Genomic DNA, 25,191 nt, shown 5'->3' with positions numbered 1-25,191 from the left:
TAGTGGAGGGAGAAACAGTGGAGGAAAATGAACAAATGAGAGGAAAGGACAGGGTATTAACAAAGTAGATAGTTTTGTGAAGGGACTGGTTCGTATCAGACATATGCAGGAGGTACATAGGAGAGAAGGGAGAAGAAAGGAAGGGAAAGGTATCTAGGGAGTGCTGGAGAAGGTACTGTTACAAATTATGGCAATTTGGAATTTCTAACAAATGCTGGGGAAAGGATGGGTGGGGGAGAGGAATAGAGAAAAAAAAGAAAAGTAAGAACAAGGATTATCAGCACCTTTAGCAATGATGGAGGAACAGAAATTAGATCTTGCAGCCCAAATGGCAATCTCTGTAGAATATATCTGGCACTTAAAGATACATTGGCATTTTTTGCAGAAGTAAGGTTAATAAGTCCAGGGTTCTGGTCTCCAATTTGGGCAATTCCATTTTACCATTGACATTTCCTTAGCACTTTCATTTTGATTCAGGATTCTTCTTCACTTGTCCTAAACCTTTGTGTAGTATTGTAGTGCACTGTTAAACAGTTGCCACCTCAGAGGTGGTCTGTTGCCTTTTAGTAGAGAGTGAAGTGATTGTAATATATAATATAGTATTATATAAATTTGTAAAATACTTAGAGATTCACAGTATGTAAAGTGCAATATAAATATGACACTATTAAGCTTTCATTAATTTGTCCATGTTTCCTTACTGTCAACTACTAAGCATACCCATCCTGTGAGTCAAGGGCTATTATTTTTTAACTCTTCCTTTTCAGAATGACTATCGCAAGCTGTCTATGCAATGCAAGGACTTCGTGGTTGGTGTCCTTGATCTCTGCCGAGACTCTGAAGAGGTAGAAGCCATTCTAAACGGGGATTTGGATGCTGAGCCAGTTGAAACACAGAGGCACAGAGCTTCACTGAGTCGTGTCAAACTTGCCATTAAGTATGAAGTAAAAAAGGTAACGGTGTAACCAGCACTTTCAGACAATGTTGTATGTGAATGCATTGTACCATATTCTGCATGTATTAATGGACTGACCATAAATTGTCTTAAGACAAAATATGTGGGCCAGATTCACAGCAGGTGTAAATTAACACACACAAAAACCCTCCAATTGAGCTATGTCAGCGCATACCAGCTGAGAAGTTGGCCCTGTATTTTTAATTACAGAAATAGCATGTGCCAAAAAGATGACATATTTACACAAATTACAGTGGGTGAAATCCTGGTCTCATGCAAGTCAATGGCCGTGAAGATTTCAATGGGGCCAGCATTTCACTCTGTTAATGTAGCTATGCGCATGAGTCTTCTTGCCAATCACTGAGATAGCATTTTAAGTATATAACTACATACAATTGAGAGATTCCCATGCTATCACCAGCACTGAACCCAGACTGGAAATGGACAAGGATATTGTGGTGCAAAACTGGAGAGATGAGAAAACGCTACTTCACAAAAGTGAAGGCTATGGCCACAACAGGATTTCTATCATTAAAGGGCTATTTTGTTAGTGTTTTTTTTAAATGTTATTTACTTGGTACTTGCAGTATTGGAATTGATCAAATAAATTATATCATAACCTGCCTGGAAAGTCTTGCATCTATCCACCAGTATAGCTATCTACATATATTTTTCTTTTTAAGGAGAGCCTTTATTTCACTGCTCTGAATGAGAACAGATTTCAATTGTTACTCTGTTTCTTTATCATATTTTTGAAAGCGTCTTATTAGCACCAAACAGCTCATCTGCAAATGTGTTGCTGTTACTCAAGCAGCCCTATAGAGAAAATTTCTGTCTGACTGATAGTGTCTTCTGTTTAAATAAATCAGAGTGAGTTCAATACCGGAAACAGGCACTTCAGTTTTATTGCTAGTTAATCAATTAGTTTATTCAAATGTTTTTGTAAATACTCAAAGCACAGTATATCTACAGTACCAATACCAATGACAAAGATTTTTTTTTGCCATAAAAATACTTTTTTATTCTGTGAAATGAATATTTTTACAGCCAGAAATACAGCTCTGTAGAATGCAACTGATTAGTTAAATGTTTATCAGTTCATTGTATACAGTGTAGTTGTAGCTGTGTCAGTCCCAGGATATTAGAGAGACAACGTGGGTGAGATAATTTCTTATTGGACCAACTTCTGTTGGTGAGAGATGCTTCTGAACTCTTAAAAGAGCTCTGTGTGGCTTGAAAGCTTGTCCTCTCTCACCAACAGAAGTTGGTCCAATAAGAGATTACCTCACCCACCTGGTTTTATCAATTCATTATTACGTAAATAAATATTTCCATGTATAGTTATCTTGTTCTTTTTCCAAGCTCCCACTAGGCCAACACAGACAATAGTTAATATGGTGTCCTAGCAGCACATGCAGAAGAAATGTAATGAAACCTATCTTTTATTTATTATATGACTTATGCTGATGGTTGTGTGCAGAAGCAGGATAAAATTACCATTACAAAAATACTGCTATTTTCACAATGTTATGGCTTCCCATTTAATTTTTTTTTTAAATCCCTAACAGGATGAAATACATGAGTAACCATCATATAGTTTTGTAAAAGTGAAGGAAGCTGCTCACCACAGGTGTCCTCTTCTGGTTGGGCACAGGTGTAGCAAGGCTACTTCTTCTCTGGCACTGCCCCTGTGACAGCCACTCCAACCCTCTGCCTAGGTCATACCTCTCTGTCCCCCCTTTTGCAGTTATATAAAGAGTCCTAATGGGGTAGCCCTGTTGGTTAGGTGATAGGATCTTCCCTTGCCCAGATTCTCCCCCGCTGGGGTAGGGTTTATGCCTTCTGCCTTCCTGGTGGTAGGGGAACCTGGGCCCTACCCTTTCTAAGTCCTGTGCCCAAAAGAGCTATACTGCTGCCGCCCTGGATCACTTTCTTACCAGTCCCCTCTTTCCCAACAGGTAAAGTAATAAACAGTAAATAACTGACATCAAAGATAAAGTCTCAGATCTTCTGAGTGTTGCAAGTCTCTCCCTTATGGCTCTGGTATAGTCTCTGCAACCAGAGCCTCAGGCAACAGGACCTCTCTCACTGCTCCTTCCCAAGAGCTCAGAGTGTAGTCAGTTCCCTTCACTGTCTGCTCCTCTACTAAGCTGGCCTGTTCCCCTTTTGAGCTCCTCCTCCAACTGCGCGTGCTTTGCAGGTAGGGTGAGCACCTGGGGCCAGAGCAGCTACTTAATCCCTTTTTTTCCAGGCTGGTGTTTGCACAACCTGTCATACTTCAAAATTGGGGAAAACCAAGATAATTCTTGGCAAACTTCACAATACTTGACACAGGTTTAATGATGGGAACAGGAACCTCTCTCTCTAGATCAGTGGTTCAAAGCTAGCCAATATGAACATGGTCTAAAAGCCTAGAAGAGATTGGTAGAGACTGAAAGTTCTTTACCATCTGCTGTCTTTTCAATGCTTTGTTAAATGAGCTGTCTTTGTAGTCAAGTCCCAGTGGACAAGCATCTTCAATGCAAAAATCACCATCACTATGGTATTTTTCTTGGCATTCTCAGCAGAGAGAGAAAGAAGTTTGCTCAGTCTCAATGTCCATTCAGTCTCCTCACATCCAGGTGAGGAGCACTTTAATAGGGTGGCATGGAGTGCATGTTTCTGGTGCACACACTGTACCTGTTCTGTAGATAAATTAAAGTTTTTAGGTCCTAATCTTGGGCCATTCCATTGGCACAACATGGCCCTAAACCCAGTGAATTGGTGACCATGGTGACCCCAGGGAATCTGTGCTGGTTATGGAGATCCTCAGGTGGGGTAAAGTCACCATAGTTATGCCTATGCCATTCCCAACAGCTGGCCAGGACAGAGAGAATGACAAGGAGAAAGAGGGCATGGCCAGGGAATATCCACCCTGGGGTGGGGGTCGGGGGGCCTTGGTGCTGTAATAGCCTCTTGGGGCCATTGGTAGCCGCTGAAAGTTGTAACAGCTGTCAAATTGCAGAGCAGATTTGGGTTTGGGGGGCTGCAAAGGGTACCTTTACCCTCATACCCTCAACTTTGTGTTAAGCACTTCTTGGCTTCACACAAGGAAATGGGGTAACATTTTGAACACATAAGTGAGGCACTCCTGAAAATTACACCCATAGTCCTTAGCCTTCCATATTTCTGTCTGGACTTCTGAGTTCATCTACAAAAGATAAGTGTACTTCTGCAAGAGAAAAGTACAGCCAAGCATTGCTAGGACTGCAGGTCCATGTGATAATTAATGGGAAAAAAGCCCCATTTAAAAAAAAAAAAGAGTTAAAAGCTAATGTCCTCAGAAGTGCATCATGTGGCAAATGCAGCTCATAACTCTGACTATCTAACAGAGCTCCTACACTTAATATCCTATGCACTACATTAAAAAAAAAATGTAGCCCTGCTCCAGAAACAGGGTATGATTTTGAGGCTAATGATCAAGATGAAACTGCAGCCTCTCAAATAGCATATGTCCAAGGGAAGTAAAAGCCAGGAGAAACTTTTTAGTACAACTAGACTGGCTCACCATGCTAAGGAGTTGCTGCAATGCTGCTTGTCCTTCCTTATTGTGTGCTAGCTATCTCTGCATTTAAGCTGCAAACAATCGCAAAGAAGTTGCTCTCAATAAGCCAAATCCTGCAGTTCTTATTCAGGCAAAACCCACTACAGGAATGTTCAACTGAAATCAATGGGAGTTTGGCCAGAGGAAGACTGAAGGATTTGATCATAAGGTGTAACTTCTAATCGATAATGGAGAAGATTCAGATTTATGTTCATATATTATAAATATATATATTTCTCCCCTCTGTTTTCTTCCTTTTTAGATTTCAGCCAAAATTTCAAAACATGCTAAGGCCTGTTCCTTTTAGAGACTGTGACATTGCATGACTCACTACTGCAGCACCTCCTGCTGGCTGTCCAGGGAATTAGCACTGCACCTGGTGGTGTCTTGCCCACTGTCACCTCTGTTCCTGGATCACTTCCAGGACCACAGTATCCTCTTCAGTGACACTGCACTCTGGCTGTGCCACACTCCATGGTCCCACCCTTCCAGGGGGACCCACAGTCACTGTCCAGCCACTCCACTCAGTGGCAAACTGCAGTCCACAGTCTAGTCACTTCCTTCAGTGGCTCCAGCTCCCTCTTTGCCCTTGCGTCAGAGCCTCAGTCTGCACATCCCTGCAGCCTGTCAGGAGCTGCCTTTAGCTCCCTGGGTCTCTGGCTGCAGCACTGCTCTGCCCAGGGTGCTTGCTGCCCTCCACCTGCAAGGCAGCCAGTCATCCTCCTCCCTTCTCAAGCTCTAGGGAGTGACTCACCCTGCTCTGGTCTACAACCCTTCTTATATGGGCCAGCCCAGCCCTGATTGGCTGCTCCTGTAAGCCCTTCTGTGATTGGCTGTCTCCTGCGCAGCCTCCCTCAGGTAGCTTTTAACCCCTTTTCTGCCAGTGTGGGGTAGATACCCCATCACAGGGACTTAACACAATTCATGAGAATGTTAAAATTGAATGATGTAATTCTATAATTACATCTACTCATACAGAAAAATAGATGAATTACAACTTGCATTGTTACCTGAATTTTCATAGTCAGTAAACTAAATGCAAACTGAATAGTAAAATGTGGTTCTCTGTTAATATCGACAAGATGTTAAAGTAAAAAACAGCTATATAAAATTGGCTTATCAGATCTGGCCTCTGTGCCTATTCAGAGTTCAATGGGAGTTGGATTGGGCCCTAAAATAGATAAATGTAATGAAAGATGAGGCGGGATCTGGGTGTGAGAAATGAGATAGCAGACATGCAGAAGGCACCAGTGGAGGGGGTGATGTGGTTGGAAGAGAGTTTGAGATGTAGCATCCTGAAGAGATTGTAGGGGGAAAGCTGAGAAGATGGAAGCCAAAGAAGAGATTGCAGTGGTGAGGTTAGAAATGACCAAAGCATGAATTAAAATTTTGGTAGTGGATCCAGTGGGTTTCAGAGCTGTTATAGGAGAAGTGACAAGATCTGGTGAGGGATTCTTATCTTCAAGGTGCTCTATGATCTGGGCCCAGGATGTTTAAAAGACCACCTAAAACGCTAGGATGAAGACTGTGGTCAACAACTATGCTCCTCTGGCACAACAAAGCCTTCTCCAGTAAGAGTTGTCTGTGTGGGAGCCAGAGCTTTATTTGGAGGTCCCTCTCCCCCGAGACTGTGGAATGAACTCCCCCAAGATCTAAGGACCATCACAAACCTCACCACTCTCCACTTCAAGTGCAAGGCACATTTCTTTGACCTTGCCTTCTCTAACATAAATATGTAGCAACATGTATATTTATAACAAAACCAAAATTATCTAAAATCCTACCTGAACAAGACACTCCATTGTACATGCTTCCCCCAGGAGAGGATAAGAGAACAAACAACAAATGACAGATGTGTAGTCATGTTGCTTAATGCACTACTGGAAAGTGGTTAGACACTGTGGTGATGAACATGGTTTAAAAACCTACATAAAATAGAATAAAAGGAGATAATGCAGTTGTCAATGGTTAAATTCACCTCTAATCTCCTCTTGACAGCCCTTTCATCTGCTTCCTGAAGTGAACTTGCATAACCGTTGACAGTGCTCTCTTCCCCACTTGGTCCTTTCTCGTGTCTGTGAAGAAATAGATAATATGGGCAGTTTTCCTCTTACTGTCAAATCAAAATGCTGCGAGACCATTAGCAACAAGCCTACTGGGTGGCTAAACTTGGCTGTGGATGCGTATTAGAAGCATATTAGAGCTGGGGGACTTCAGTCTCCAGGACCAGGACCTCTGTATCTCCCTAGCTTAATAACTATTTGAGTAGAGGGGCTGTTTCTTCCCAGTCCCCAGATATTTGGGGTGGGGCAGGTATTACTTCCCCTTCCCCCAAGATTTTTTAGGGCTGTCTTAAATACAGTTTTGGAACTAGAAGTAACCTGTTGACTTCAGTCTCTCTTTGCTGCTCAAGGTGAACCTGCTGCTTCCTGCTGGGTGCCCCTGCTTCTGGATCTGCACTCTGCTGGTGAACAATGGCTCGATCAGTGCAAAGAGTGGGGCTTATTCTTGCAAAAGGAAAGAGCACAAGAAAACTAGAACTCAAAACAAGCTCAATTACAAATAAAATAATATTTGTGTGTTTATTTTTTCAAAATGGGCCAGGTTGCTAATTAACTCAGGATGACCCTCACTTTTCTAAATGGTGACGGTTAGTTAAGAGTCCAGATGTACATTAAGCTCTTAATGACTTTTAGCTTTTGATCTGCCATTCCATTGTAAGCAAAAAATGCTTTAATATGTGATTTAGTTGGCACATGAGTCACATACCAGCATATTTAGAGAATTTTCTTTCTAGCAAAGTGGATTAAAAGGTGAAGATTACTTCCCTGTTTAAAGCCACTGCATCAAATTAACATTTTTCTCTCTCAGAGATTAGCGATTTCCTTGTCTTCATTACCTGCCTCTTGATTTAATTTTTGTTCAGAAGTCTGCCCTATTTTACTATAAGCATTTTAAATGATATTTGACATTAAGTGGAAGTTAGCTTGCAAGAGAGTTGGCAAGCAACAATGAATGGTACCTTATGATCTCAACAGAGAACAAAGAACAGTAAAGTGGATGTACAGTGCTTACATTATATTTATTTAGTTTGAGGAACTCAGTTCAAACTGCAAAATGCAGTTTGAACCAATCTGTCTGAGCTACGTAGAGAATTAGCTAACGTTCGTACAGGAGTCCTGTATGGTGTTATCAGAACAATTTTAAAAAATTGTGAAGACTCCTATAATTTTCTAATTTAGTGGCAAGTTATCACAGATTGGCAGGATCTGTGCTATGCCCCAGCTTTTGCACAGTCTTTTGGAGGAACCCCTTTAGTGTGCCTGACTCCCCAGGGGGTCTTACTCTTCTTTCAGGATAGGCCATACAGCCTCACCACCTCCTAGGCAGAGCTACTGGGCTCCAGTAGCTCTGCCCAGTGAGTCCAACTGAGAGAGGCTCCTGAGAGAGATTTGTACACTCTTTGGGGACTAGTGCACCCCAGCCAGTATTGTAGTGACATCCAACAACATTTTCAAAACAGGATTTATTAGTGAAGTGGAACACAGCATAGGAAGTCCTTAGGTTAGCATAGAGAAATGAAGGTTAAAGCATAGTCCATTCTGGTCAAGCCACAACTCACCAGCCAATCTGTAGTGAACTCCATTTTCAGGCTCTGTCTCTCAGACTTCCTCTTTAATCAGTCCCCATGTGCGAGACAGCTCAAGTTTCTTCCAGTGCCCACACTTATCCCCCTTCCCCCCACCACACACATCCCAGTCCCTTCTTTTCAAGGTGGGGGTCTCTGCTCAGCTTCCCTCTTGAGAGTGTCAATCCAGGAGTCACTGGAGCTTGCATTGTCTCTTTAGACCCCTTATTGATCTGAGATGGTTTTGGCCAGTTTCTTAATGACTATATTCATTGCACCCAGACAGGGAGATAACCTGTGTCTCTTAGTCCGCCCTGAGATCAAACTTAATCATTTTCTCCCAACTGGGTAGCAATGTAAAGTATGGGGGAAACTGAAATATTTTAAAATACTCTCACTTTGTTACACAAGTATTGGCCAATTTGACTACTTTATAAATATTACAAAGTAAGCATACTTTGCTCTTGTATAGTACTTCTTATCTTTAAAGTGGATGGCAAACATTAATTTAATGGTCACAACACCGTGTGAGACAGTCTGTCTCAGATAAATGCTATTTATTATCTTCATTTTACAAAGGGAGAAACTGAGGTTAAAAGTCAGACTTGCCCTGAACTAGGAAAGGAATCAGTGTTAGAGCAATGAGGATGCTCTTACTTTTGTGCTCACCCTGCTTAGTCTTGTGCACAACTTCACACCACTCTCTCACTATGTGGTGGTCTTACTGTACATCTTCACAATAATATAAAACACAAAGTCAAGGTTTAAAAAATAGGGCTAAACAAACTCACTTTTAAACAAAATCAAAACAAAACTGATTTTAATAGACTAAAGTTTAAAAGTTATCAAAACAAATGCAAGTGTCTTTCTTTTACACTACATTTTCTATTTCTTGTATCAGTGTTTATTTGTAATAAATATTAAAATGGAATTAAGTACAATACTCCACTCAGAGTTAGTCACAGCTTGTCTTAATGTAGAATTAACGTTTGGTGAATAACCTTCTCTATGTATATGTGAATCTTTCACTGATGCTAATGAAAGTAATGTGTGCATGCACCTACTTGTTGCAGGTAAATATAATGTACCTGAAAGAAGAAAGATCCCTGTACATTAACAGGAGATAGATCCCATAGGATGTCTCAGTTTTGGATCTAAAGCTTTCATGTATTATTTCCATTAAACTTTCAGACAGCCAGAAAAAAAGACTGTGGAAACTACAAGACAGTAAACCTTGCATGAATGATAGCATCTGACAAGCAACCCAGTGCTGATGTTGTATTTATTAATAACAATGATCATTATTAGCTAACTAGGAGAAGCAAGTTCCTACACTCAACTTGATAGCATTTCTCTGTCTGTCTGTTTCTGTCTGTTGTTAGCACACTGATCGCTTCACTTGTATGCTGTACATCTTTGCCTCACCTTTTGTCTAGTTTTTGCCTTTTTAGATTCTAAAGCGTAAGGGTGGAATTTTCAAAAGCACTTAGAAATGGCATGGGAGTTTTACTATTCACCTCAATGGGAGTGAGGCCAGCACAGAAGGATTTGCAAATCCCATCCCAAATGTACACATTTGAGTCTCTGGAAGTTAGGCATGTAAACTCATTATTCAGGCACCTAAATAAGTGGCCTGATTTTAAAGATTTAGAGTTAATGGGAGCAGTGTATACTCAGCACCTCTGAAAATCAGGCCACTCTTATTTAAATGCTTAAATGTGGATTTTGGTGCATAACTTTAAGCACTTAAGTTTAAAAATATTGACCTGAGATCTTTTATGGCAGGGACCATGTCTCCTTATGTGTTTGTTCAATATGTAACACTAAGGTGTTCCAATTCTGATTGGGGTTTTTGAGCACTACTGCAATCTAAATGAACAAATACAAATAATGTGCACTGGTCACCAAAAATAAAAGAAACCTCCCATATGAGAGATTTGTTCAAAATCAAATGATCTACTGTAACTAACAAGAACAAATTTTAGTATTTTTAGTTAAAGCATACACCTCTCAGATCTCATTTGAGCCTCTGTAAGGTGTTGTTATGATGTTAACAGCTCAGTTAAACTAGTACATTAATAAATAAATGTAATTATAGCATAAAACTGCATAGTGGTAACAATCTCTATATTCAAGAACCTTTCAAGTTTTAAAATAATACAAGAGAAAGCATCATTTTTGGAAGACCATCAAACTACGCCATTTAATAGTATCTTTCAGCTAAGATATTGTTGAGGTCATGAATTTCTGTAAGTACAGAGGAAACATGACAATAGATTGTGATATCTATTTTAAATATTTAGAATAATTGATAACAAAGCATGTAACATAGTAAACTGAGAGTTCTGGTAGCATCATAGACCAGGAGAGTGGATTTTCAACAGATTCCCAAAATGGAGTTTCCTCATATTACATCGTGGCAATTTTTGTTTGTTTTCCACAGAATTCCGTTCCATTGGGATGTTTTGTTAGAAATGTTCTGTGATTGCTTTCCATATGGTCAAGAAGTCAGATGAGTAGTGGTACAATGCCTTGTTGAGACTAATATAACGACACAGTGCCACTACAATACACATTACAATATAGCTTCTGCTGCTCAGTAGGAATGTTCCAAACCTTATATTATAATCTTTCTTCTTTATATTTCTTGTTTTAAACTTAAAATGGGATAGTTGGTGAAAGAGGTGCTTAATGCTTTCAAAAAGTAATTAGGTTTTCAAAAAGAAATTAGATTCTTTGTGTGTGGGAGTGGCAGGGGGCAGGGTTACAGGTGAGTTAGTTTCAGATATGAAAGTTCTGGGATCCATAGAAACACTTCATATAGATTGGAACAATTTTGGTCTGCTAGGGCTGAGCAATTTGTGAAAACGCATGGGAGCACTCAGCTCCCGAAGGAGCTAGCCCATAATCTGTAGAGCCAAACTTAGTTTTAGATGTGAGGCTTCTGTTAAATTTAATGAGCGCTGCCCACTTGTGCATCCAAATGCAGAATTTGGCTCATTAATTCAGATCAGCACTTCAGTTTCTATTCCTTCTCTTTTTTGTTTATTTATAAATTAACCAAAATGTTAGGAAAGGACAAAAACAACATGCTTTTAAAGATCTAAATTAATACTTGTTATTTATTTATTTGCTGATCCTGCATGTAATGTTTATATAATTCTTATTATAAATCGTATTGAACCTTGATTTTCTTTCTTTTTATCAACAGTTTGTGGCCCATCCAAACTGTCAGCAACAGCTGTTGACTATCTGGTATGAAAATCTGTCAGGATTACGGGAACAGACCATTGCTATCAAGTGTCTCGTTGTGCTGGTTGTTGCATTGGGCCTTCCACTTCTTGCCATTGGTTACTGGATTGCACCATGTAGCAGGGTACAGATTTTTTATAAATTACATATTAAACACCTTGTGCTGGTCTAGATGTTCCTTTTCAGTTACTGTCATCTGAAACTTAATCTTGCACTCCTAGTTTTGTATCACCAGAATTTTAACTGATTATTCAGATGTTTTAGAAATCGCAGTCTTGAACCAAATTCTGTTATTTTAAAGAGGGGATAAGACTGATCCAGTATGAGGAGGAAATGTTATTCTATGTACACGTAAATTGTATTTAAGCACTAAGATGTGTAATAAGCTTTCTCAGGCTCCATGATATTTATGTTTGTTTTAATATTTATGGGTCAGATTCTCTCCTTGATACCAGCTATGCACTTGTACTTGTACAAGTACGATGTACTTTTTGCTAATGACCACTTCCTCCAGTGGCCCAAAAAGCTCTATATCAGTTCCTCTCAGTTGGCATCTTAGGGATCTGATTCTGCTCTTATATAATTCAACAGCAAAACTCCTATTGACTTCAGCGGTACAGGATTGAGCTCTAAATGACATACTCGCTGTTGCTAAACTGTTAGGTCAGATTGTTTATAACGGTGAACTGCAAAGCAAAACTTAAACGAAGCACAGTTTTCTAACCACACTTTGAGGGCATTCAGACAAGAACAACATTTTTAACAAATCATTTCACATTTATATTTTCCCTTGGTGAAATCATCCTGATGTTTCTAGGTTCACTGATGTTGTCATAACACAAATACCAGCAGTCTCATTGAAATCCATTCATTCCATGATATGTGTGATGTCAGCCAAATGATGCATTCTGATATATCTTCAGTAAACCAGGAAGAACAAAAGAGGATTTCACAGAGAGAAGTTTTTTTTTAAAGTTTACTTAGAACTTACTTCTTTGCTGAATGTCTTCCTGGCCCTACCCCACAAGCTCGTTCAGAGGGGGTATCCAGCACAGAAATCTGTGTTCCACTTGAGTTTATATTTTGCTTTGCAGTTCACCTTTAAGAGGTGATAAGAGTCTGCACACCCCATACATTTTTAAAAGGAATCTGATGTTTTCTTTCCCTAGTCATTTGTTTATTTTAAAGATTAATCTTTATGAAATAGCATAATTGTTACTCAGATTATCTTCTGAAATGTCACTTTCCTTGATGAGCTGTTGTAAAGGTACCCATTATAGCTGCATGGTAGACTGATGTCATGTAAACTCATGATCAGGTGTTTTTTTAATGTCTGATATGGAAAAAATGACATTTCTCCATGAGCTTTAATTCCCATTGCCAGACACACTTGGCTCTTTTTGAATGCTCATGTGAAATCAAAGTATTGGAAGTACAGATCAACTGCTTAATACTGTAATTTAAAAATGCTTTATAAAGGTCAGGTAAACAGGGGTTATTAAAGTCCTTTGTATAACTAGTGAATGTCAATATAGTGCATACTTTACTGCTCAGCTCACTGAATCTGACCCCTGACTTCAGGTCCAGGAAAACCCTGAGATAGGGAAACTACTTTAGACTCCTCACTCACTAAATTCACTGGCTTTCGTGTGAAAGGATATTGCTGTTAGTGCAGAACTTCGGATGTGATTTTAAAATCTCACATAATATTTTGTCTCATGTCATAATTAATACCGTTCTTGGCTGTATACTATTCAACATTTTTATCAGTGACCCAGAAGTAAACATAAAATCATCACTGATCAAGTCTGCAGATGACAAACTTGTGGTAAATAATGAAGTGGTAAATAATGAAGAAAGGTCACTGATATAGAGTGATTTGTATCACTTGGTAAGCTAGGTGTAAGGACAAATGCATTTTAATGTGGTTAAATGTAAATATATACATTTGGGAACAAAGACTGTAGGTCATACTTACAGGATGTGGAACTCTATTCTAAGAAGCAATGACTGAAAAAGATTTGGGGGTTCTGGTGGATACTCCGCTGAACATGAGCTCCCAGTACAATGGTGTGGCCAAAAAAGTTAATGTGATCCTTGAATGCATAAATGGGAATCTCAAGTAGGAGTAGAGAGGTTATTTTTTCTCTGTATTTGGCACTGGTGTGATTGCTGCTGGAATACTGTGTCCAGTTCTGGTGTCCGCAGTTCAGGAATGTTATTGATAAATTGGAGAGGGTTCAGAGGAGAGCCACAAGAGAATCATTAAAGGATTAGAAAACATGCCTTACAGTGGCAGACTCAAGGAGCTCAATCTATTTATCTTAAGAAAAAGAAGGTTGAGGGGGGACTTGATTACAGTCTATATGACCTATATGAGGAACAAATATTTGATAATGGATTCTTTAATCTATCAGAGAAAGGTATAACACAATCCAGTGGCTGGAAGTTGAAGTCAAATTCAGGCTGGAAATAAGGTGTAAATTTTTAACAGTGAGGGTAATTAACCATTGGAACAATTTACCAAGGGTCATGGTAGATTCTCCATCACTGCAATTTTAAAATTAAGATGGGATGTTTTTCTAAAATCTATGCTCTAGGAATTATTTTGCAGAGTTTTGTGGCCTGTGTTATACAAGGGGTTAGAGCAAATGATCACAATGGTCCTTTCTGGCCTTGGAATCTCTGAATACAACTGATATGTTTGAACTAACCTAGTATTACTCCCTTGCTATATTTGGGGATCCAGATTATTCCTGCACCTTTGAGAGACTGTGCAGGAGTTGAGACAAGAAGTTCTGACCACCACTAACCTTGCAATATCTCATGGGAGGACAGGGGTAACAGTAGTCCTTATGTGCAGGGGTCTTCAGAGACTGCTCTGTGCATATATCCCAAAGGGTGCTATTCACTTCAAAAGGGGTTGGAAGGAAGCTGGGAGAGGAAACTGGTAGAAACTGTATTTCCTAAGATGCAGTCCCTCCTGGATTTCCCAATGGTGTGGGGCGGTTGCATCTCTGCACAGTCTCCAATTTAGGCCAACATCTAAATGACACACTGGTCCATAGTTACCCAGAAGTCTTTGGGCCAGAATTTGATTGCTCTTTTGTGGGTGCCTTACAGGAGGTCAGGGGGAAAGAATGCCCGTCCCTCAAGAACCCTGTCACTGGCACTCATTGAGTGCATAAACTGGGGAGTCACAGCATCAACAGAGGTACAAGAACACCCCCCCCCCCCCAGATATTGGCAGTAGAACCCTCCTCAGACAAGGTGAGCTATGGCCCTGCCCCTTACCACACTGGCTTGTGGCCCAGGTTATTGCAAATTGGATCACATGCTCCCTCATTGTACAGGGGGTAGCAAATACAGCTCCAGAGTGCTTTCCCTTCAGCTTCCCTGAAGCATGTTGCTTCCTCTGTCTTCTGCAGGAAGACTGCTGCTGGCCACTGCCACTGTTGTAATGCACCTCCACTCACCCCAAATGCAGCAACATTTGATACAGCCACTCTCTAGCCCACAGAGTGCTCTTTTAATCCAAATGAATTCATTTAAACATGTTAATGTTTCTGAACTCGTTTTTCTTACTTTGTTGCTGTGTAAATTTTTCCAATTAGTTTTTTAAAAAGCATTTACAAAGTCTTGATCTGGGGGATATTTTATGCTCTGAATACATCATCCAGAGAAGAGTCTGCTTTTCCTCAGCCATCGTATAAATAGTGCTTTGATGTTCTGATTTGCTGAATTCAAGATAGCTAATTATCATAGGTAAGCTAATAATGCCCTGAAAACTTTGGGTATCTCCCGCATTGGTAGAGAAGATATTATGTTATCCACTTCTCCCTGGGCCTGATCCACCTCTGCATTGACTTCCATGGGCATTAGATCAGGTCCTCTCTGAACAGTGGTGAATACTCATATGGTGTGGATGTAATCCCCGAGAGGATTATTCTGCAACTTGTCTTCTATGTGAATATGGAACATCAAAAATGCTGATTGACAGGACATCATTCCTGTATGGGTTGCCTTCTTGAGATTCCTGTCAGGAATGATACCATTGCATGACTGTTCAGTGCACTTAAAGAGTATACCTAAGCAGCAGTGGGTTCTTTAATTTCAGCCTATCATTATCTGTAAGTGCCTCTTTATGCTTCTGAGCTGTGTGATGCAAGGGAAATGCTGTATCTTTTTTAAAAATGAGGGACTGGTTTTGTTTTGCTTTCACAGCTTGGAAAAATTCTCCGCAGCCCATTTATGAAATTTGTGGCACATGCAGCATCCTTCATTATTTTCTTGGGCCTACTGGTGTTCAATGCCTCAGACAGATTTGAAGGCATCACAACCCTCCCAAACGTCACTGTTACTGATTACCCTAAACAGATCTTTAGGGTGAAAACTACCCAGTTCACTTGGACAGAGATGCTGATCATGGTGTGGGTGCTTGGTAAGTATAGAATATTGCTGCTTCAATCCAATTCCATGACAGCTGTACTGTGTAGATAGACATTCTAAAAGAAAAAAGCGAGGCCCAAACGCTGACCCCCCACTGCAGCCATGTATATGGCTCCAGTGGTATTCAGGGGCTACATTGGCTCCCAGAGGAAAACTTCCAGCAGCCAACAATTGGCATAAGCAGATCCTCACTGCCCCCTCTTGCAGCCCCTGGTGTACAAAAGTGCCATGGGTAGGAAAGGCATGTTTCTAGTTTCTTCTGCTTTCAGTAAGAGCTATCTCAGTTAAGTAAACATCACTAACATCTTCTTATGTTCAGTGTAATGAACAATTTTATTTAACATTGTAAAATGAGTAATTTTCCACATATTTGCAAGAGTAAAATGACCAGCTGTGTTCTTCAGAGGATGAAGATTGTACCACGGTGTAATAAATGGAAAACTCAATGACTCATAATGATACCACAATGTTCAGAAATCCTGGCATTTGTGGCAGAAACCCAGGTTTGGTGTAATATCATTGATATCATATCAATAATATCATAGCTTTCAGAATGTAATAGTGTTGGTGTAATATCACTGATACAGTAGTGTAATAACATAAACTGGTTATTTTAAACAAGATCACAAAGCCTCTGCCGTTGTATATGCCAGAAGGTCTGGTGTTTCCATGGCTTGATGTTAATGCATTAGCTAATTAGTACTTATTTAGCACTGGAGGAAATCACAGCTTCTTTCAGTGTCAAAGGGCTAATGAGTCAGTTTTTGTTACTAGACATTTTTTTCATTGCCTGATCATCTGCCAGCCTGTTTGAGATTTTATGCATGTTATGTAGGAGTATATGGGTAAGTGAAATGGGAGAGGAGCGCTGGAAGGGTCAACCTTCCACCTTTAAAAGATAACCTTCTGCAACAAAAACATCACATTGAGCGGTCATGATGTTTGTGCTGTGAAGTCATTATATTACAACGTAGCGGCCCCAATGTATGATGACTGAGCTTTGGCCCAAAAGACAGCCCCAGGAAAGTTGATATAGGTAGCAACCCTGTAATACTGAAAATGTGTACTTCAGTGCCTTCCTGGTGAATCCTGATTTTATCGGAGGGAAAGTTAAATGATTCTCAGTTGTGACTAAACTGGCTCTATTCCTTTCTTGTTGCAGGTATGATGTGGTCAGAATGCAAAGAGCTCTGGCTAGAAGGACCCAGGGAATATATTTTGCAGCTGTGGAATGTTCTGGATTTTGGGATGTTGTCCATTTTCATGGCTGCTTTCACAGCCAGGCTCCTAGCATTTCTGCAGGCCACCAAAGCACAACAATATGTGGACAACTACATTGAGGAGAGTGACCTCTCCGTAGTCACACTTCCACCCGAAATAGAGTATTTTACTTATGGTGAGTTTGAATGTTACTTTCAAATAGTAAACTAGTGGGCACTCATTTAAAGGGACAGTGTTAGGATTGTTAGGCATAGAAATCCTTTACAACTATTTGATTTCACAATATTTACATTAAGGTTTCTACCCATTTGTTTTTATTTTTTATGCTTTTTAAACAGTATTTGTTGTGACCATCAGTTTAACAAATAACATATTGACATACTAATACTAAACAAAATAGGGCTAAATTCAGCTCAGGTTTAACTGGGCATAACCATGAAGTCCATGCAGTTGCTTATGCCAGAACTGAATTTGACCCCAAGGGCTAGATTCAACAAGGGATTTAGGTGCCTTACTGCCACTTTAGGTGCCTAAGTCCAAAATTTAGATCCTCAAAACCCCCTGCTCAGCTGCCAGCTAACCCTATAGGTGCCTATATTTCTGTTGGTGGGCATGCACAAAACTGCCTAAGTCCCAACACTGCTGAGCAGCTCAGTGCCTAAGCCCTAGTGGGATGCTCAGACCAAGCTTTCCCTCACTTATCTCTCCTGTGGAGCCTGATCAGGTAGGATTACTTAGAGGCCGCCTTCTGGTTTGGGCCCACACAAAACACAGCTGAGGATATAGCGCTACCCTCTTTTATATCCAGTGGTTGGAGCACTCACGTGGGACGTCAGGCACAAGTTAAAACCCCCAGTCAGCCTGACACAGAGGAGGGATTTGAACCCAGGTCTCCCAGCTGAGTGTTGGGGCATAGGGTATTTTTTCGAGTGGGTTTCATCAGTCTCTCCTGTCAAAGCTGTTCCATTTCCTATAAAATACTTAAATATTAATTGGAGAAGGGACTAGAATCTGGGTCTTCCAGGTGAGTGTGTTAACCACTGGGTTAGAGAGTCATTCTCATTCTCTTTCTGGTCCAATGAATGCTTAAGCATTTTATAAGGGAGGAACAGCTTCAACAGGCTAGATTGAGAAACCCATCCCAAAATATCCTATATCTAGGCTTGGCAAAATTTGATTTTTTGTATTTGTTTTTATGTTTTATAATTTTGATGGATAATATTGCTGTTTATTTTTTAGAATTTTTTTAGACTTTGATCTATTTAAAATTTCACAGTTGCACATAATCTCACAGAAATTATGAGAGGGTCAGACAAATGTTTATTGACAGGAGATGTTGCAATTCAAAGAGTTAAAGCTTTATAAACCATTAAAACTACAAATTGTCAACATCGGATGTCAAAATATACAACGTAAATATCTTTAAATCAACATATCATATCTGTTTTTACTGCTCATTCACTTGTCCATTTGTAACAAGCCTAATTCACAAGTCTAAATTATTGGATTTTGTCTTTAAATTCTCAAGCATTTTTCTTTCTTGCCAGTTTGTTAATTTTGATTATTATTGATGGAAATATTTTTTGTCCGTTTGCATGTGTATGGTGACATCTGTGTTTACCAACAACAATCTAATCCCAGAGCCCTCCCTTGGTAGGGCAAATTGAGGCGACTGCTCTTGGCCCTGCCTTTTGGAGGGCCCCACGGGCCAGTGCGATTGGCTGGTGTGGTCGGTCCTGGAAGACATAGGTGTGGAAACTAGGGGTGCGGAGGGTGCTGCAGCACCCCTGGGCTCCTGGCTGCTGCCCCTCATGCCTGGGGTCTCAGCTGCCGCCCCACACCCACAGTCTTGGCGGAGACAGCGCCCAGCTTAGCTGCCCACGTTTCGGTGCAGCGAGTCCCCCACCCCAGCCAGAGCCCTGAGCCACCATGGCGCTATGGCCAACAATAGCCCCATAGTTGGTGCCGGCAACTGCCAGCAGCAGCAGGCTGCCCAGCACCACGGCACTTCCAGCCCAGCCACCAATGCATTGCGGGGCTCCCAAGCTGGTGATGGCTGATTTGTCCCAGACCCTGAACCTCCCCCAGGGACAACCTTGGCTAATCCTTACAAGGCTACCTTAGCCCAGTAGCTAGGGCCCTCACCTGGGAGACTCGAGTTCACATCCTTGCTCCAAATCAGGAAGAGTGGGGATTTGAACTGGGCTGATGGGTGAAAGGGGGAGACTCCTCTCTCTTGTTTTTTTTGGTGAGAAAATTGTAACAAAAACCTAAAGAGCCTGTTGCACTCAATAAACGAAATTTGTTCCTCAGCCAACACTGCTGGCTTTCCATAAAAAAAACCAAAACACCTCCTCCACCCACCGTTTTCGTACACTGCTGCTGATTCAATCATGCACATGATAACTCCTAATAAATTATTAGCCATTCCATTGCTTTAATTAAAAAACAAAACAAACAACCAAAAAACACCCCACTACCTTTGATGATATAGACATGATATTAACATATGTTACTGGGGAAAAAAGCTAATATTGTATTTATTTCCACATAATTCACTGTTAATTTTTCTCTAAAAAAGTTTTTGTATTAAATATTTATTTTACTACCCTTATTTATGATGTCATTGTTACTCTTTTATGGATATTTTATTATTTTTAACCTACAAAATAATTTTTTTACAGAACATATGTGTGGTTATATCTTATTAAAGCAGCGGTCTTTAGTCATTGATACAATATAAATAAAAAATAATTATTGTTGTTAAACAAAAATGGACTGGAACATAGAGTCCAAACTCAGGAAAGACTGAATAATGATTAGTGGTCCTGTATAGCTGTTATAGATAACTAAACAAATTAAATAATAAAAAAGAGAAATAAAGATTAGGGTGCATTTAAGAATACTACTATGTTTTAATTTTATTTGGGAAAATTTTATCCCGTACAGAAACATGCAAATGTTAGTAGTGATTTTAATTATTATAGAATCTATAAATGTTATATGTAATATAAAAAATTCATACTGTGGTGGGATATATCCTCATATTAATTTTCATGCTTAACTACCAATAGAGAGGTAAATACACACAATTAGAAGAGATCCTCATGTCTCTTTACATTATAACTTCCACTGAAAAAGTACACATTTCAAATTCTTCACTTATAACTTAAAAACTAATTGTAATACAACATCAACTACTAGACTCCACAAATGTTTGTCCTTACTAGATACAGATATGTGCATGACAATTCCCAATCTATAGCTATATTTTTCTAAACATGGTGATAAGTAAGAAACTCAATTATTTACCCCTTTATTTCATGTCTTCCAGCCAGAGACAAATGGCTCCCATCTGATCCACAGATAATATCTGAAGGTCTCTATGCAATAGCTGTTGTGCTTAGCTTCTCTCGGATTGCATATATCCTGCCTGCAAATGAGAGCTTTGGGCCCTTGCAGATTTCCCTTGGAAGGACTGTAAAGGACATTTTCAAGTTTATGGTCCTTTTTATTATGGTATTTTTTGCATTTATGATTGGGATGTTCATACTCTACTCCTACTACCTTGGAGCTAAAGTAAACTCTGCTTTTACAACGTAAGTCTGAAGTTGTGTTGAAGCAAAAGGAAATACAAAATTTTAGTCATTAACCGCTAGGGGCCTGAGGTTTGAAATGTTATATCAGCATAGCTATATGTGAAAAAACCCCACCCCTGACCAACATAGTTATGGCAACGAAACCCCCGGTGGAGATGCAGCTATGTTGACCAAAGAGTGCTTTCATCTATGTAGCTAATGTCACTTGGGGAGGTGGCATTTTTACATTGACAGAGAAACTCATTCTGTTGGTGTAGGCTGTGTCTGCTCTAAGGACTATGCTGGTGTGACTGTGCTGGCAGAGCTATGCTGACATAGCAGTGCTGATATCATCTTTGTTGTGTAGACATAGCCTGAGTTTGTGAAGTGTTGAGTGCCCTCTGCTCCCAGTATAGTCAAATCAAGATGGGAAGAAACGAAACATTCTGTGAAAAAGATTTTTTGTATTTGTTGTTTTGATTAAACATCTACACTAAAATCCCTTACAAAACTTTAAAATCCAAATCGCAGACAGAAATTTGAGGTTATTTACTACAGTAACATTCCTCTCGATTCTTTCATACAGAGTTGAAGAAAGTTTCAAGACCTTGTTTTGGTCAATATTTGGTTTATCTGAAGTAACTTCAGTTGTCCTCAAATATGATCATAAATTCATAGAGAATATTGGCTATGTTTTGTATGGCATATACAATGTTACAATGGTCGTAGTTCTGCTCAACATGCTGATTGCCATGATCAACAGTTCGTACCAAGAAATTGAGGTAAGGTCTCTCTCTCTAAGGTATCTCTCCCTTTTGTTATGTTTTAAAAGGACACTAGAATCCTCTTAATGGGCACATTCTGATGGAAATAAGTATCAGTAAAGGGACTACCCCAGTTAAAGAAACTCACAAGAAAACACTGTGCTAGGAGATAATGGCTTATTTCATGAGTATAAAGCTATTGCTCAGGCATGCAGGAGTGAAATCAGGAAGGCCAAATCACACTTGGAGTTGCAGCTAGCAAGGGATGTTAAGAGTAACAAGAAGGGTTTCTTCAGGTATGTTAGCAACAAGAAGAAGGTCAAGGAAAGTGTGGGCCCCTTACTGAATGGGGGAGGCAACCTAGTGACAGAGGATGTGGAAAAAGCTAATTTACTCAATGCTTTTTTTGCCTCTGTCTTCACGAACAAGGTCAGCTCCCAGACTACTGCACTTGGCAGCACAGTATGGGGAGGAGGTGACCAGCCATCTATGGAGAAAGAAGTGTTTCAGGACTATTTAGAAAAGCTGGACGAGCACAAGTCCATGGGGCCGGATGCACTGCGGATGTGATTGCAGAGCCATTGGCCATTATCTTTGAAAACTCATGGTGATCAGGGGAGGTCCCAGATGACTGGGAAAAGGCTAATGGAGTGCCCATCTTTAAAAAAGGGAAGGAGGAGGATCAGGGGAACTACAGGCCAATCAGCCTCACCTCAGTCCCTGGAAAAATCATGGAGCAGGTCCTCAAGGAATCAATTCTGAAGCACTTAGAGGAGAGGAAAGTGATCAGGAACAGTCAGCATGGATTCACCAAGGGCAAGTCATGCCTGACTAACCTATTTGCCTTCTTTGACTAGATAATTGGCTCTGTGGATGAGGGGAAAGCAGTGGACATGTTATCCCTTGACTTTAGTAAAGCTTTTGATACGGTCTCCCACAGTATTCTTGCCAGCAAGTTAAAGCAGTATGGGCTGGATGAATGGACTATAAGGTGGCTAGATCATTGGGCTCAACGGGTAGTGATCAATGTCTCCATGTTTAGTTGGCAATCGGTATCAAGCGGAGTGCCCCAAGAATCAGTCCTGGGGCCAGTTTTGTTCAATATCTTCAATAATGATCTGGAGGATGGTGTGGATTGCACCCTCAGCAAGATTGCAGATGATACTAACTGGGAGAAGTGGTAGATAGGCTGGAGGGTAGGGATAGGATACAGAGGGCCCTAGACAAATTAGAGGATTGGGCCAAAAGAAATCTGATGAGGTTCAACAAGGACAAGTGCAGAACCCTCCACTTAGGATGGAAGAATCCCACGCACTGCTACAGACTAGGGACTGAGTGGCTAGGCAGCAGTTCTGCAGAAAAGGACCTAGGGGTTACAGTGGACGAGAAGCTGGATATGAGTCAACAGTGTGCCCTTGTTGCCAAGAAGGATAATGGCATTCTGGGCTGTATAAGTAGGAGCATTACCAGCAGATCGAGGGACGTGATCATTCCCCTCTATTCAGCATTGGTGAGGCCTCATCTGGAGTACTGTGTCCAGTTTTGGGCCCCACATTACAAGAAGGATGTGGAAAAATTGGAAAGAGTCCAGTGGAGGGCAACAAAAATGATTAGGGGGCTGGAGCACATGACTTATGAGGAGAAGCTGAGGGAACTGGGATTATTTAGTCTGCAGAAGAGAAGAATGAGGGGGGATTTGATCGCTGCTTTCAACTACCTGAAAGGGGGTTCCAGAGAGCATGGAGCTAGACTGTTCTCAGTGGTAGCAGATGACAGAACAAGGAGCAATGGTCTCAAGTTGCAGTGGGGGAGGTTTAGGTTGGATATTAGGAAAAACTTGTTCACTAGGAGGGTGGTGAAGCACTGGAATGCGTTACCTAGGGAGGTGGTGGAATCTCCTTCCTTAGAGGTTTTTAAGGTCAGGCTTGACAAAGCCCTGGCTGGGATGATTTAGTTGGGGATAGGTCCTGCTTTGAGCAGGAGGTTGGACTAGATGACCTCCTGAAGTCCCTTCCAACCCTGATATTCTATGATTCTATGAACAACTTTATAGAGAAACAATCTAGAAAATATTACAAAGTAGAAGTTAGAGTGATAACAACTCATTTACACCTTATTTAAACAGTATTTTGAACCATCTGTGAAAAACATGGTTTAAACTTTTTTTTTTCCAATCTGGGTCTGGTTACCAGCATTGAAAGGCCACACCTTTTTTTTTTTTCAAAACAGTTTGGTCTGGTGCACACAGACAGGAATTTGGTAGCCAGAACCATGTTTAAAGGCCTGTCTAGACAGTTGTGCTTTACCATGTCACCATGTAGTTTAAATCTGTAAATAGAATCAAATTGTGTTATAAACATATTTCTACACAATGATATAGCCCAGTAAAAACCCAGAGTCCAAACAAGAATTCAAACAAAATCAAATTTCAACCCTTTTCTGGATGGAAGCAGTCCCAGTGACAATGCAAGTGTGAATGCAATTCCAATCAGAATCCCCCTATTCCTTCTTTCTATGGTTGGCAGCTGAGTACTGTAGCTTAATGATCGCCTACTGCATTTGTTCTACAGCCATTTAATACCTGCCAATCTGGTTCTCTGCCCTGAAAATATGGCAGAAAAACTGGGTTGAGGGTTTGGCTCTCCCTGGCAAATCAGCCAAGCTGTTTGGGACCTCCCAGGATCTGGACAGATACTATAGCTCATTGCCTTTATACAGACATGAGAGTATGGTAAGCACTGTACAATCAGTAATGGTCTGTCCCAAAAAACTTACAACTTAAACTTTCAAATGAAGGATGGGATACAATAGACAGCAAAGCTATTGAGCAGACAATTTTAGCACATGGCTAGTTGATTCCCTAATTCTTACTTTTTAAACATTTCATAACACCTTTTCCTGAACACAGTACATTTTACTGGGTGGACAGGCCCTCACTGCTGGTTAAATGGCTTTTACTGTAGTCCATAAAGATAATTGGCTCGCTAGTCCATTTTCCCCAAACCTTTTAACTAAACATAGATGTGTTAGATACTTCAGCTTCATTAATACATACACTTTCTTAGGTTTACGCACTGTGCTAGTGCATGACATAAGCAAAGATTTTTGTGTGAGAGTGTTCTGATGACTAAATCACATTTAACAGCTGTTTCAAGCTTAATTATTCAGTCTGAAGTGTAAGCATCCTTTTTCTTCTTTCAGTACAATATTTAAAACTTGATTCTAATCTTAGCTTCACATTGCCATGCCCTGAAAACTTCATGGCTGCACTCACGCACACCTGCAGAGTGGGAGATTTTTAATGCCTGCAGTTTAGGATGAGTTCTCAAAATTATGAATAGCTATTTCATCTGTAAGAGAGGTGCTTTATTTGGGGTTCACTGGGACAGCAATAACTTCATTTCAGAATTTAATTAATTCAATTTAGGTGCTTACCATTCAAATACTGTGCAATAAAAGGAAGGAAAGAAAGACACACCCAAACTGGTGAAGACTATTGGTTTTAAAAGTCAAATCCAGATTGCTTACAAAGACAAAAGTATATTTATGATGCCAATCAATCTGTGGCCTTACAAAAACAGTTTTAGCAGAATTTCAGCTTGCTTTTGTGATATCAGAAAGTACGTAAAAATTACATTCAAATCATTTTCTTGGGAAATTCTAAGATGATTTACTCTGTACAAAACGTGATTGAAACATCACAAACTTTAGGATCTATTCTCTGCTCTCTACTCACATATATATGGCCCAGATCATGAGAG

At 40.2% G+C, this 25,191-nt stretch overlaps 1 protein-coding gene across 2 annotated transcripts in view; it reads left to right on the top strand.

Moving 5' to 3' along the window:
* Nucleotides 1-25,191, top strand: part of TRPC3 (transient receptor potential cation channel subfamily C member 3) — a 63,044-nt gene that overhangs the window by 24,008 nt on the left and 13,845 nt on the right. For both annotated transcript variants that reach the window (XM_037897143.2, XM_037897144.2), the window contains exons 3-8: nucleotides 768-953; nucleotides 11,378-11,542; nucleotides 15,643-15,859; nucleotides 17,030-17,263; nucleotides 20,423-20,687; nucleotides 21,253-21,448. In XM_037897143.2, the coding sequence (XP_037753071.1) occupies nucleotides 768-953; nucleotides 11,378-11,542; nucleotides 15,643-15,859; nucleotides 17,030-17,263; nucleotides 20,423-20,687; nucleotides 21,253-21,448 (1,263 nt within the window). The remainder of the gene's footprint in view (nucleotides 1-767; nucleotides 954-11,377; nucleotides 11,543-15,642; nucleotides 15,860-17,029; nucleotides 17,264-20,422; nucleotides 20,688-21,252; nucleotides 21,449-25,191) is intronic.

This window comes from Chelonia mydas, chromosome 4 (genome assembly GCF_015237465.2).
Source record: "Chelonia mydas isolate rCheMyd1 chromosome 4, rCheMyd1.pri.v2, whole genome shotgun sequence".
Taxonomy (NCBI): domain Eukaryota; kingdom Metazoa; phylum Chordata; order Testudines; family Cheloniidae; genus Chelonia; species Chelonia mydas.
Note: the sequence above shows the minus strand (reverse complement) of the source record. Positions and strands in the feature narration are given on the sequence as shown.